We start from the raw sequence: 14,470 nt of genomic DNA on the forward strand, positions 1-14,470 counted from the left end.
GATGTGGCTCTCTTCCTGCTTTTGCTGACTCTGTTCCTACCCCACTTCCTGATCTGTTCTTCATCCTTCATTTTGGCCACCAGCTCTTCTCCCACAGTTGGTCCTGTGCAGTTTTGAGTCTCTGAATGGACCTACTGGACTCCTCAACTGTAATCAGGGTTTTCACAGACTTGTTACGTACTGACCACTTGAAAGAGATGTTGTATACACCATAGCATCCAGCCAGCCCCTGTAGGGGTGCTTGCAAAGCCCAAAGGGAAGTTGGCCTTGAGAGCCCTGCTTGGTAAATAACAGGCCAGGGCTGTGGATGAGGTCACTTCCCTATCTTTTGGACAGAGAAAATCTTTCATAATTTATGTAAAAATAATAGTCAGGTTCTCTCCAGGGAAAAAGATTGAGAATCTTGCCAAGTCAAAGTGGGAGCTTTTTAGGCAACCCTAGAGAGAAAATGGCCTGGGGGATCAAAAAGCTGGCACCTGTCCCCTCATATTTGATCTGCAAGTGCCATTTCTCCTCCCAATCTGAGGCCCTGGCTCAGTTTTCCTCATCCTCTTATTTCCTGGAACTTCCTTAGGAAAAGCAAAGTTCTTGGCAGTAAATTTATGTTGTCAACCACTGATTGAGTCAATGATGAAGCCTCCTCACCTGACACATGTATTTCCAAGAGATCGCTGGGTTCGGACCACACCTGGGGGCTGTTGATATGATAGCCGTAACATCTGAATTTCCACCTCTGGCTGGGGTTCACAGGGCCCACAGGAAACAGGCCCTGGAATTGCCCAGTAGAGTTTATAAACTCTGAGTCTCGGATCAAGGACGGCTTCTGTTCTCCTTCCTTAGTCAGAACAAACCTGTTAAATCCAAGCTCTGAGACACACTGAAGGGTCACAGTCTCCCCTGAGATTATCACGGTGCTGGACTGGGTGGACAGGCTTGGTTTACTATAGAATCCTAGAAGAAAAAGTTGTAGCATGCTAAGTGGGCTTATTCAGCTTACATTGCCTTCCAATGTTGAGCTGTGAGACAGTACACTTGAAAGTAGACCCCTATCCTGAGGACAGAGTTTGGGGCTGGGTGTCCTCTCACCTGTCACTGCAAGCTCTAGAGGATCACTGTGATCTGACCACCCAGTGGGGGTCTTATAGTAACAGCGATATATCCCTCCATATCGTTGTCCAGTTGATGGGATCAAGAACTGAGCTTTGTTTGTGACCTTTGGAGTGCTCTGTGTGCGCCAAGGATGTGGACCCCCCTCTTTATAAAGACGGAATTCCCGGGCCCCTGTGGTCACCTCACATGAGATGGTCACCTGCTTCCCTCTGGCAACCACGGATCCTGGTTGAACACTGAGGGATGGCTTGTGGGAATTCCCTGCAAAGAAATGAGGGACACAGTCAGAGGTCTTCCCTCCTCAGCTCTCAGCCTTCAGCTCTAGCACCCCTTCCCTGGTATTACCTGATGCTCTCAAGCCCTATTGAGCAGGGATGGTTTCAGTTCCCCAGTGAGGAGTGATCTGGAACAGCTATACATGTACTCACCTTCCAACCCCAAGGTCTCTTGGCCCATATTCAGCCCTAGAAGAGAATCCCCTATGAAAAGTTTGTCCCTACCACCTATCTAAGCACTCCTTCCCTTCACTGAAATCTCTTAAGCACCCTGGAGTTTCCTGATTGGCTAGAACCTAGCTATATGACCATTATTACCCCTCTTCTCTTCAAGGCTTACCCAGATAGAGCACGGCTGTGAAGAAAAAGGTCATGGCACCTTCTCTCAGTGACTGCAATTCACTTAGAGAGACCACAGCATCTGGCGAGATAGACAAATATCAAAAAGTATGAGATGTTTAGAGAGGCGGGATTTTTACAATCACATGATTACACAGAGGAACCTTCAGAATACACACAGGAAGGGAAATAGCCCTCCCTAGGCGACTGCCTCTCATTTCCCCAGGGCTGTGACTTGGATGGGCTCCAGAAATTCTTACAGATATGGAGAACTAGCTTAACCTCACTTATTAAGAGTGCAGCAGCAAATAGCTTTGTTACCTTCCTTTGCTAGCCCCTTCCAGTTGAGGGTAGCTAAAAACTGATCCTTCTCTCTTAAAAGCTCCCCATAGAGAATCCACTCTTTCAGCTCACCCATCCATAGCCCTGGGGGTTCCTTACAAGGATCAGTCATCTTGTAGCCATAAAAATTCTTCTGGGATGATGCAGATTGGTGTTGTAGGGTGGGTGTGGAGTAGCAGGCACACTGAGCACAACTGTGTCCCTCCTGTGGAGCTTTATTCTGGAGATGGGCATGTAGGAGAACACAGAGAGATGGGGAAGGAAGCAGCTGTTCTTGTGGTTCTGCGAGTGAGTGTCACTCTCCCCTGAAGAACAACCCCTAGCATAGACCTTCCTTTCGTTTCTTAGTAACATGATCTTCTGCCATCTCTCTGAGGACAATATTCAGAGCTATTCCTGCCTTCCTTGCTGTTTTATGTTTTTCCTGGGGCTGTATTCTCCTGGCAGAAATAAGATTTGCTTTCTCCCTAACAACTGCATGTTACTCACTAGTGGTTCCAGTTTGAAGACTAGCATCTCATCGATGAGGTTCCTCATTTGGAGCCTGTTGTAAGCACTTCACTACTCAGATTGAGTATTGAATTGTGTCATGGTGTCTGGGACATTCATGAGTTCAGCCGTCACTGATTTCCAGCCCAGGATAAAGCATGCTTTTGGAACATGAGAAGTTCCTGCTGCTGTTGCACAGTTTAGGTGTTCCTGTGTGTGTGTGTGTGTGTGTGTGTGTGTGTGTGTGTGTGTGTGTGTTTCTCTGCTCTGAGCATCTTCATATGTTCCATCATAATATGTGTGAAAACTGCAGATAGTCATGGTCAGGGGAAGAAAAAGAGAAACAAAACACTCCTGAATGTAGAAGAACTCATTTCATAGATCACAAGAGCAGGGAGTACAGGATGTGAGATCTTCAGAAATCTGTAGGAGAATTTACTCTCCATGTGGTAGGGTCAGGAATCCTAGCAAAGGGAGGCATTTGTGGCTCCAGTCTCCTTGTTGCAGATGAATACTGAGGTATCTAAATTCATTATCCAAGTCCCATAGTGAGCACTGAACTGTCTACCTCTATGTGTACATAGGACGGATCCACTCCAGTATTGTCACTGTGGTGGTTTGAATAGGCTTGGTCCCATGGGAAGTGGCACTATTAGGTGTGGCCTTGTTAGAGTGGGTGTGGCCTTGTTGGAGAACATGTGTCACTGTGGATGTGGGCATTGGAGTTCTATGCTCAAGCTCTGCCCAGGACAAAAGAGAGGCTCCTCCTGCCTGCCTGCCTGCCTGCCTGCCTGCCTGCCTGCCTGCAGAAGACATTTTCCTGCTGGCTGCCTGCAGAAGACATTCTCCTCCTGGCTGCCTTTAGATCAAGATGTAGAACTCTCAGCTTCTCCAGAACCAAATCTGAATGCATGCTGCCATCCTTCCCGCCATGATGATAATGAACTAAACCTCTGATACTCTAGGCCAGCCTAAATTAAATATTTTCTTTTATAAGAGCTGTCTTGGCCATGCAGTCTCTTCACAGCAACTGAAACCCAAAATAAGACAGTCATCCATGGCCATCTGACACATGAGTCTGAAAGTGAGCGTCCCACTGATGCCCTCCCTGACAGTCACAATTCTGAGTGTATGTCAAGTGTAGAAGAGTAAATACCACATTGCAGAGCTGATGAACAATCTCCCCAAGCTTGCCTGTTTTCTGGGTCAAACTACAAGAAAACTTCTGCGGACAATCTGGATCAGGAAGGTTAGATTGCTAACAGGAATTGATAGAACATAGTAGCACATCAGAAAAACAGAACGCTAGGCGTAGAAAGGTATTATTATTTTAATTAGAAGTTGTGGGTTGGATTACTTCATTTAAAGTAATTCTATGTAAGTGACAGAAGAGGCCACATTGGAGTGTGAAAATCTGAGGGACTACCAGGAAAGAACCTCCCCTCCACAGAACTCCACAAACACTGAGGATGAGGAACTGTCTTCCACTCCCCCCACCTCCACAGCACCACATCAAACCTGCTAGAGGTCAATGGATCTGAGAACATCACCTTTCAACTCAACAAAACTATGCCAGTAATTCACTTCATAAACTTGTGCTTGAATCCACCTTCCTTAGAGAAGCTTCTTTTTGCAGTAGACTCATTCATAACTGATCTAAATGTGGATGACAAATAATTATAACTGCTTAACTCTTTATCACTTTCTCTACCAAGGCTTGGTGAACATCATGAAAGGGTAGAAAGAATATAAAAGATGGGGAGAAGTGCTCTGAACTGCTGTCTTACAAACATGAATAGCTTTTGAATGCATGAACATATAACAGCTGAGGCTACCTATACAAAATCATGGCAGTTAAAATCCCAGTGTGTGTGTGTGTGTGTGTGTGTGTGTGTGTGTGTGTGTATACTGTTGGCATTTGGTGGCTGCTGAACAACTGATGGAATAAATCACTTTTCTTTAGAAGAATGGCCACTACAAGGTTGTTCATGCTCTAGTGGATGACCCTATAACCATGCACTAATTGGACTCCAGTAAGTTCATTATAAATTATATTAACTTAGCAGGAAACTGGGAGCAAAATGTGATGAAAGGTTCAGGGATGGGATCCAAATAGAAGCATGGAAATGAGGGGTGGATATATGATCAATATAATTTGTATACATATATGAAATTTTCAAAGAATATATTAGAGGAAATTGTAATTAATAACTAGAAAAATTTTCCTATCTTTTCTTGGTATTAAAATAATTACTACTTTCAATTTGACTATTTGTACATCTATATATAAATATGTGTCCACACATGTGCATATGTAGTAATTATCAAAGAGAAAGAAGCTATCAGTTTGAAATTGGGGGACATGGGAAGGGCTGGAGAGAAGAAATGGAAGGATGAATGATGTAATATTTGAATAAAAATTTAATTAAATTAAATAAATAAGAAAACCACAGGTCCAGCCAGCATCTTGAAGCAAGAAAGTGACATGGCAGCTCCAACTAAGGCTGAGAACTTGTCCCTGGTAATGAACGTGTGGGAGATGAATATCAAGCACTTGTTTATATACTGCAGCACGTGGCTGATGGTGATTTCCACACTTACATTGAAGAGTTTTAATGTAAAAACCCTTAGTCACCCTCTGGAGTCTGTCTGGAGAAGGCAGTTGAAGCCTCTGAAACATCCAAAAAGGGAGCGAGGCTGAAAGTTATTATCAAGTGTGGCCCCAATAACCAGAACACCTAAACGTGATTTGATCTGTGTCCTCAGACCATCTTCTCAGTATCTAAGGCCTAATTGGCTAGGAAGGGGAAGCCCTTGATGTAGAAATTTCTTTTCAATGGTAAAAATAATTAACTCATAACAAGCAGGGAATCTTAGAGGAGTTTGGTGTGCATTAAAGATAGAAGTAGGGACCTTGTTGCCAGAATAAGATGCTTATATTGAGGAAAGTCTAACACAAAGAATAGAATTTTGGCAGGTAGGTGCTGGAACTGTCCTTCCTCTGGTACTTTCTTTGAGTAAGGAGAAAGAAGAATGTGTTTGGTGTCTATGTTCCACTGAGGTTGCCAGGAAGTGGGACTGACTTCATTAAGATGGAAGTGGCAGGGCCCAGGCATAGTGGCTCATTCCTTTAGTCCCAGCACTCTGGAAGCAGAGGCAGGTGGATCTCTGTGAGTCTGAGGCCAGCCTGGTCTATAAAGTGAGTCCAGGACAGCCAGAGCTCTGTTACACAGAGAAACATTGTCTCCAAAAACAAAACAAAAAAATTGTTAAAGTGGCCCCATGGCTGATCATTTTAGTTTGAATAAAGGACTGTCAGTTGTTCAGAGAACAGTGTTTCTCAAGCTAATGTCATTTGATTTGGGGATAACAAGAAAAGGAACTTGCCTTCTGGATCCAGACAATAGCTGACCAGAAGAATGAAACAAATCCCAGATGAGCTACACTACTTCACATTCCCCAAGTGTGAAAGAATAAGGACGCTCGCCTCTGCCCAAAGACCACATCTTCCCCAACTCCTACGTTTGCAAAATGGACGATCACCTTCTGAACACTGCTCATTTGTGATAAGGAGCTAAGCAACCAGGGAAATTCCACCTGAAGACCTTAAGTCCTGCATAAGTAGAATATGTACCACCAGAGTGCTTGATTTCCCCCACTAACAGGATTAGAATCCTCTCCCAGATTTAGAATCCCTTCCCGGGCTCATGTACAGGTAAATTATTACCTCATTCCACTAAGTTCTGGCTTCTGAGAATGTTCCCTTTCTCATATCTGGGTAAAGCTGGTATATCTGTTGGATAGATATATCAGAACTATATTTCTTTTTTAATTAATTATTTTATTTATTTACACTTTAAATGTTGTCCTCCCCTCTTGGTCCTCCCTGCCAGAGTTCTTCACCCCATTCCTCCTCCCCTTTGCCTCTGAGAAGGTGCACCCCCACTAATACAACCCCAACCCACCCTCTGCCCTGGCATCAAGTCTATACAGGATTAGGTGCATACTATCCCATTGAGACCAGACAAGGCAGTTCTTTGTTACATATGTGCCAGGGGAAATGGAACAGCAGTCTTCTTACTCTCTGGGAGCTCCCAGGTATTTGACACTGTTGGTCTTCCTATGGGATTGCCATCCCCTTCAGCTCTTTAAATATTTCCCCTAACTCTTCCATAGGAGTCCCCAATTTCAGTGCAGTAATTGGCTGTATTATCTACATCTGTGTCAGTCAGCTGCTGATAGAGCCTCAAGAACATCACCACGCTAGGCTTCTGTCTGCAAGCACAATTTGGCATCAGTAAGAGTGTCAGGGTTTAGTGTCTAACCATTGGATGGCCTTTCCTTCAATCTCTGCTCCATTTTTGTTGCTGTATTTCTTTTAGACAGGAAGAATCCTAGGTCAAAATTTTTGAAGGTGGATTGGTAACCCCATCCCTCAACTGGAGGCCCTGACTATCTACTGGATATGGTCTCTTCAGGTTCCATCACTCCACTGTTGGACATTTTGGCTGTGGTCATACTCAGTGAATCTTGGGAGCAACTCATCTCCCAGGTCTCTGGGACTTTCTAGAGGTTCCCCCTGCATCCCCACCCCTACAAGCTGAATATTTCCAATCACTATTCTCCCTGGAATCCTCATGCCTCCTTTCTTCAACTCCTCTGCTCTCTTTATCTGCTGAGTCATTCATTTCCTGGTTGTGTTTAAGTTTTGAATTTTGAGATGCTAAATGTGGTCCAGTTACAAATCAGTGAGTCAGGTCAGTCAGTCCTGTTTAAAGGCTCATGGGTTTTTGCTACCCAACAGGGTAAGGCATGCCAACAGGGTACCCAACAGGATAAGGCATGAAGAAAGACACCTGCCCTTCATTGTCCTCCTGCACTGCTGCAAATGGGTCTTGGATTGGCATTCACTCCCATGTTTATCCATTAATAAGTTCATGCGTTGACATCTATTTAGGCTGTTACTATTCCTTGGTGATTTGTCAGGAGCCATAATGGGACAAGCTAATAATTAGCAGGTGATCATCCTGAAATTCTCGCCTTGGATTAGTACATAATCTGCGACAAGTACATCCTCATCCAGCAAGGCTGTGGGGAACTTATTTTAGGAAAGATTCCTGCTATTAATATGCTTTCCTATTATTATTATTATTATTATTATTATTAAACATATGTAACAATCACTAAGCAATAGCATTCCCCTTTGGAGCAGATCTTTGCAGACCCGTGGAGATGTACTGTCTTGTAGTGATGCTATATAGACAAATAGATTACTTCTTAAGTCTTAATGATGATCCTGTAAGAATTCCTAAAATTATATCAATGATTATTAAGCTCTTTTATAATGGGACTGCTATTAAGTCCCTTTCTGATACTCAAAACTTCAGTGAGCATTCTGCCAGTCTCCCAAGTATCATCAGTTAATTGCCCTTAGATAGTAACCAGACTCTCTCCTGCTCAGAGCACATTCCAATGAGGTTGTAAAACAATTAACCAAAGGTCATAAAAAGGGAACTAACTATTTATTATAGGTGCTAGGACAGAAAAGAAAATATTGCCTGGATTTATCTATACAAAACATCACTAATTTCTTAGCTATAGTTTTAAACCTTCAGTGAACCTGTGGAGCTAGTCAAGTGATGGATGTTTAGTCAGATAATTACTCCTAATGGATATGCATGTAAACATTATCTGTTGTAAACTTCTATTTCAATTTATGATTTGAATTTTGGTGTGAACTTGTGAGGAACTTTGTAACATGTGACCATGTACTCTGTAACATGTATAAGTACTGAGGACAAAGAGAGGAGAAGATTAGTGATTGTTACATATGTTTAATAGTAATAATAATAGGAAAAGTGACTTAATAACAGGAATTTTTCCTAAAATACGTCCGCCACAGCCTTGCTGGATGGAGCACACTTGCCGCAGATTATATATTAATCCAAGGCAAGCATTTCAGCATGATCACCTGCTAATTATTAGCTTGCCCCATTATGGCTCCCGAGATGTATGTGTGTCTATGTGTCTGTATCTGTCACTGTGTATGTGTGCCTGTGTGTCTGTGTGTGTGTGTATGCATGTACAGTTGCCCACAGTGCCTGAAGAGGGAGTTAGATTTCCTGGAATTGGAGTCATAGACAGTTGTGAGGTATTATAACTGGATGCTGGGAACCAAACTATCGCCCTCTACAAGAGCAACATGGGCTCTTAATTACTAAGGCATCTCTCTGGCTCCTGTTCCTTGTATATATACAATTATATAGAGCAGAAAGAGTTGGGATTGGAGCAGGTCTAAAATGAAGCCCCATCTCAAATGCTTCAGAAGGTCAGAAATAAAGGAACTTTGGAGACCATGTCCAAGCAGCTCCTCTTGTATAGAGGCCTGGAACTGCTCATTGGGTATATGCCGTGCATGTAATGTCCTGGATAACTTGTGTTCTCCTTCCTCAGTCAAAATGAACCTATCATATCTCAGTGAAGAAGCACATTGAACAGTCATCTTCCCTCCTGAGGTCTCTGCAGAACTAGGCAAGACTGAGAGGGTAAGCTTTCTGTAGAATCCTACGAGAGAAGAATGCAGCTAGGTGTGGTGGTTCATGCCTTTAATCCCAGCAGAGGCAAGTGGATCTGTGAGTTCATGGCCAACCTAGTATACAGAGTGAATTCCTGGACAACCAGAATTGTATTAGAGAACTTGTGTCAAAAAGACCAAATGAAGAAGAGGAGGAGGAAGAGGCTGTAATTTATAAACTGGCTCACACAACCCTCAGGGACACAAACGTGCATGTGTTCATGAGTACATGCATATGTGTATGCACACACACAGAAAGAGGAGAAAGAGAGAGAGAGAGAAAGAGAGAGAGAGAGAGAGAGAGAGAGAGAGAGAGAGAGAGAGAGAGAAAGGACTGAGATCCCTGAGAGTCCCCTTACCTGTCACCACCTGCTTCACTGGGTTACTGTTCTCTGACCAGCCATCAGGGCTCAGATAGTAACACTGATACCGCCCTGAATGACGATCTGATAAGAGTGAGATGGTGAAATTGACCTTGGTTTTGTGCTCCAGTGAAGTCTGATTGTACAACTGTGACTGCCTTCCTTCTTTAACCACATGGTACTCCAGGGCCTCAAAGATTCCCTGACACCAGATGCTCACAGTTGTCCCCCAGATGACCACAGAATCTGTCTCAGCCCACCCAGATCATGGGCACAGAAAGGGTCCCTGAAAGAAACCAGAGGCCGATTCCCAGGACACTCATCTCCCAGATTCTTGTTACCAGCCCCAGGACCCTTCAGCCATTTATAACACCAGCCTACATTTACTGTTTCACATCCCCCCTTCCTGGTTGTGACACATTGTCCCAAGTAAGGTGGAGACACCTGGGACAGCTGGGAATACACTTACCTGCCAGTAGTGCCTTCTTATAGCCCAGACTCTTGTAGCCCTGAAAAAGATTGTCTTGTGAGAAGTTTGTCCTTTTCTACCCAGAGCTTCCTGGGCCCTTGAAATATCCTCAAGGGTCAGATCTTGTCTATAAGGTAGGGTCTTTCCCAGAGTTGGGTGACTCCTTCCCTTTTCCACATCTCACCAAGACTAAACAGGAATGTGAGAGTGAGAGTCATTGTGTCTTCTCTCACCAGCTACTGTTCTGCATGTAGTTTGATGAACAGACAGGCAGGATGTGGTCTTTGTTGGCCTGAGTTCTCAGAGACAAGGTTAGCACATCAACAGGCCCACAGGAAGAGGAACTGACCAACTCAGGAGCTTGGTCTTTGTCTTTCTAGGGCTGGGGTACAGCCAGTAATGAGAAAGAGACTATTGACACTTTAGATAAAATGTCATTCTCCTTCAGATTCATGGATATCTAACTTCATGCTCCTCATTTTAAAAACAATTACCCTTAGGTGAAAGTGGCTGAGGTCTGGTCTTTCTATCTTGGAGGATCATCATGAAATCTCTCCTTCTCTCCTTCATCATGTCATGCATCCACATAGCACTTTGGGGTACTTACCATGGCCAGCATCCTCCAAACCCTGGAGACATATTGAAGAAGATGCAGATTGGTGTTTCAGGGAACATGCTGTCTTAGTTAGGGTTTTACTACTGTGAACAGACACCATGACCAAGGCAACTCTTATAAGGACAATATTTAATTGGGGCTAGCTTACAGGTTCAGAGGTTCAGTCCATAATCATCAAGGCAGGAACATGGCAGCATGTAGGCAGGCATAGTGCAGGAGAAGCTGAGAGTTCTACATCTTCATCTGAAGGAAGTGGAATACTCACTTCCAGGCAGCTATGATGCAGGTCTTAAAGCCCGCGCTCATCATAGAATATGCATTATCAAAAGAAATGCACTTCTGTCTTAGGTTTGTAAGGCTCTGTATAGAATCTTACACATCCTTGGCTTGCCAACCTGTTAATTTAATAAATCTGTCTGGGGATCCATTTTCAGTTTCAAGCCATGTATTTTGGCTGCCAACATGTTGATGTTGTTAAAGACAAATTTTAACATGATTAGCTGGAATGAAAGTATTCCCAGGACAAAAAGGGCTAGCATGATCAATCTGTATATGCCATTCTTGAAGCTTGACCAAAATAGAAATACTGACCTCAGGTCATGAGTAATTTTATCATCAGTATCTGCAGTATCAACACTTAGCAGAGCAGCATTCTTTAAATTTGTACGTTCACTATGCAAAGTTAAAACATCCAGAGAGATGTTAGAATTATGCCAAATACCCTGAAAGTGTCTTTAAACTTTTTCCTAATTATAATGACTACCACTGTAAATTTCAGAACTAACACAAATCCAGTGGTATTTGGCATGACACTGGAAATGGTTCCTTACTCTTAAACTCTGAACCTCCTTCCAATAATTTGAATAGGAAAAAGAGCATCAATCTGTTGTTCCAAATGCCTATCTAAATCCTCTTGTATATTCAACACATTAGTAACTTTTTTTTGCTAAATGATTAGCAAAAGTAGCTGTCTTAACTTCTGTGTCAAAGCAATTGCAGAAGCAATGATGCTAGCAATGTAATTAAAGCTGTTATACCAGTAATAATCAAGCCCACTATCCTCTTGCTTCTACTTAAAGCCTGACTCACTTCTTCCTGTACTTGCAAGCTTTTTTTTTTTTTTTTTTTTTTTTTTCAGAAAAACCAAGCTTCTGTGATACTCTAGGGAATAAAACAAAAGCTGGTCGATAGACCTCCATAACTGACATTCTGGATTTCAACACACTAACACAATTAGAAAATGTACAATCAATGCAACCTACATTAAATACTGTAGAAGAAACAAAAGTAATTTTAATTTAACAATTAAAAGAGCCTCAACACATGTACTAACACTTGTTTGAAATCCAGATCCTGTCTCAACTTTATCTTTTGCTAGCATAACATCATAGAGAACTGCAGCTAACTTCCAATTATGTCTCCGAAAATGTCCAGATCCAGCCTTCCAAATGAAGACTACATTTAACAATGGCTACAGTTAATAGTGAATGGAATTGCAAATATCCTTTGCAGATACATATTCAGTGCAAATATCTAGTCAGTGAAATTATACTTTAAACACTCTTCAGATATCCATGTATGTACAGTGTAAAGGCAGTATGTTTTATTTTGTTTTGTTTTTCGAGACAGGGTTTCTCTGTATACCCCTGGCTGTCCTGGAACTCACTCTGTAGACCAGGCTGGCCTCAAACTCAGAAATCCGACTGCCTCTGCCTCCCAAGTGCTGGGATTAAAGGCGTGTACCACCACTGTCCGGCAGTAAAGGCAGTATGAAAGCTCAGATCAGCTGAATAGTTCTTGCTACATTTTTCACTTAGTTTTTGAAATTGGTTTCTTTTGCAAAGGAGAAATTTAGAAAAATCTATTGCTTAGGGACATTTAATAATGAATAACTTGTCTTTTCATGAAGATGCATGTACTATTTTAAAACTGTTTATTTAGAAATTAATAAACAGTAGGATGGTTGTCACAAAAAAAATTAAATCAAAGCCCACGCTCACAGTGACACACCTATTCCAACAAGGTTACACCTCCAAATACTGCCACTCCCTGGGACAAGCATATTCCAACCATGACAGACACTCTCTTTATTCTGGAGATGAACACAAAGGGATGCAGATGAATAGGAAAGGAAGTAATCTATTATCAGGGCTCTGTGTAAGGGATTAGTTAACTAATCCTTATTTACTTTCTTTGCTTATCAAACCTTTTCTTATCAAGTTACCAGAATTCTTGGGCTTACAGTATGGACCCCAAAAGCCCTCCCAATCCAGACTCAAGCATGTATCCTCAGTAGAAGAAACAGATATACAGAGTAGTGAAAAATCAAAGAGGGAGAATTTATTCAATGTGACTGTATCACATTGAATTTATTATTTATTAGTATTTATTAGTGAGTCATCAACTATCTAACTGGTTTGCAAAAGGATACCAGTTTCCTTCCTGAAATGAAGCCATGGTTTTATTGCCCCCAACTTCTGCCTTCTGACTTCTTCATTTCTGTAAAATGTTACAGTTCCTCCTCACCTTCTCCATGGACTGCTCATGTAGTTTCTTCTTTCGCATCCCTACTTTTGTTCCTTCCTCACTTTCTCTTCTCTCCTGACCACAGATCCTCACTTGATAATGTCTCCATGCCTGGATACTAACATTCACTGAAAGAAATTTGCTCATTTCTCCTTGAGACATGGGAGAAATATTTACCAATTGTCTCAATACCATACTGTTTAATGTTAGAGGATTGTGACATCAACATCTCCTCTCAGGTTGTGAGGATAATGGAGTAGAGAGGCATTCTCACTTTCAGAATACGACATGGAATACAGGAGTGGTGTAGCAGGAGTGAGTCATCAGCCTACACCTGCCCTCCTATTGCACAGGATCATAAGATGCCTTACTACATCATAAATAGAAAGGTAGATGGCTATAAAGATGTAAAAACACTGTGGTACTACATAAACTATGCACACAGGCAAATTATTAATCAAATCTTATCTTAGGAATTTTACCAAGGCTTCTGGAGAGAAGGCTCAAGAGTTAAGAGCACTGCCTCCTCTTCCAGAGGACCCACATTTGATTCTCAGCATCCACAGTTGAGTGGACCACAACTGGCTCTTACTCCAACACCAGGAGAGAGGGGGCACTGTATTCCAGCTTCTGTGTACAGAAAGACAGACAGACAGACAGACAGACAGACACACCATGCATTTCCACAGATACACAAATAAAACGTTATTTCTTAAAGTTTCATTAAGGAGGCAATGTTTGATTGTTGTGACCACTGATGCACCTTTCTGGTGGTTTCAGTGAGAAACACCATAGACTTGTAGATTTGAACACTTGGTCCCCAGAGCGTGCATTGGCTAGTCAGATTATGAAAGTTTCAGGACACAGAGTCTTGCTGGAGGAAGTAGATGATTGAACATAGACATTGATAATTTGTAATCTTAACCTATATCCAGTTCACTCTCTCTTCTTCTTGGTGGACTGATGAAATATGATCAGCAAGCATTCTATTCCTGAAGCCTGCTGCCATGATGTCCTCTTAATTATAGTTTGTCTAACCTTTTGGGAACATAAGTGAAAACAAACCTTCGATAAGTTGCTTCTAGTCATGCTTTCTTATCACAGCAACAGAAAAGTAACTAATACAAACCCCCTTCTGCCATAAGGATTCTATGTTGTAGTAGGGTTTTTTCCTTACTGAACTATAGTTCATAAAACATGAATCTAACCACAAATATTTCAAAGTGTGTAATTCAATAACATTGAGTAAATTCTCAATGATACACAACCACCACCAGTATCTAGTTCCTAGACATTGTCACCATCCCAAAAGAGAACTTCATGTCCACAAAACAGTCACTGCCTTTGTCTGCTGCAGCATGGCCATGG

General features: G+C 42.2%; 1 protein-coding gene across 1 annotated transcript; it reads right to left on the reverse strand.

Annotated features, from left to right (window-relative positions):
* Positions 1–544: 544 nt before the first annotated feature.
* LOC114627358 (leukocyte immunoglobulin-like receptor subfamily A member 5) lies at positions 545–10,172 on the reverse strand. The gene is made up of 6 exons (XM_028775108.1): positions 10,145–10,172; positions 9,961–10,000; positions 1,726–1,806; positions 1,539–1,574; positions 1,087–1,371; positions 545–951 (listed from the first exon to the last, which is right to left on the reverse strand). The coding sequence occupies exons 3-6, from the start codon at positions 1,757–1,759 to the stop codon at positions 545–547; spliced, it is 762 nt and encodes a 253-aa protein (XP_028630941.1). The 5' UTR covers positions 1,760–1,806; positions 9,961–10,000; positions 10,145–10,172.
* Positions 10,173–14,470: the final 4,298 nt, after the last annotated feature.

Source organism: Grammomys surdaster, unplaced genomic scaffold (genome assembly GCF_004785775.1).
Source record: "Grammomys surdaster isolate TR1022 unplaced genomic scaffold, NIH_TR_1.0 252, whole genome shotgun sequence".
NCBI lineage: Eukaryota > Metazoa > Chordata > Mammalia > Rodentia > Muridae > Grammomys > Grammomys surdaster.

Coding starts and splice junctions, on each gene's coding strand:
- LOC114627358 (XM_028775108.1), bottom strand. CDS start 1,759: ATGACCTTTTTCTTCACAGCCGTGCTCTATCTGG. Junction 1,575..1,725: donor CACAGCCGTGCTCTATCTGG/GTAAGCCTTGAA, acceptor ATTCTCTTCTAG/GGCTGAATATGGGCCAAGAG. Junction 952..1,086: donor TCTAGAGCTTGCAGTGACAG/GTGAGAGGACAC, acceptor TTTTTCTTCTAG/GATTCTATAGTAAACCAAGC.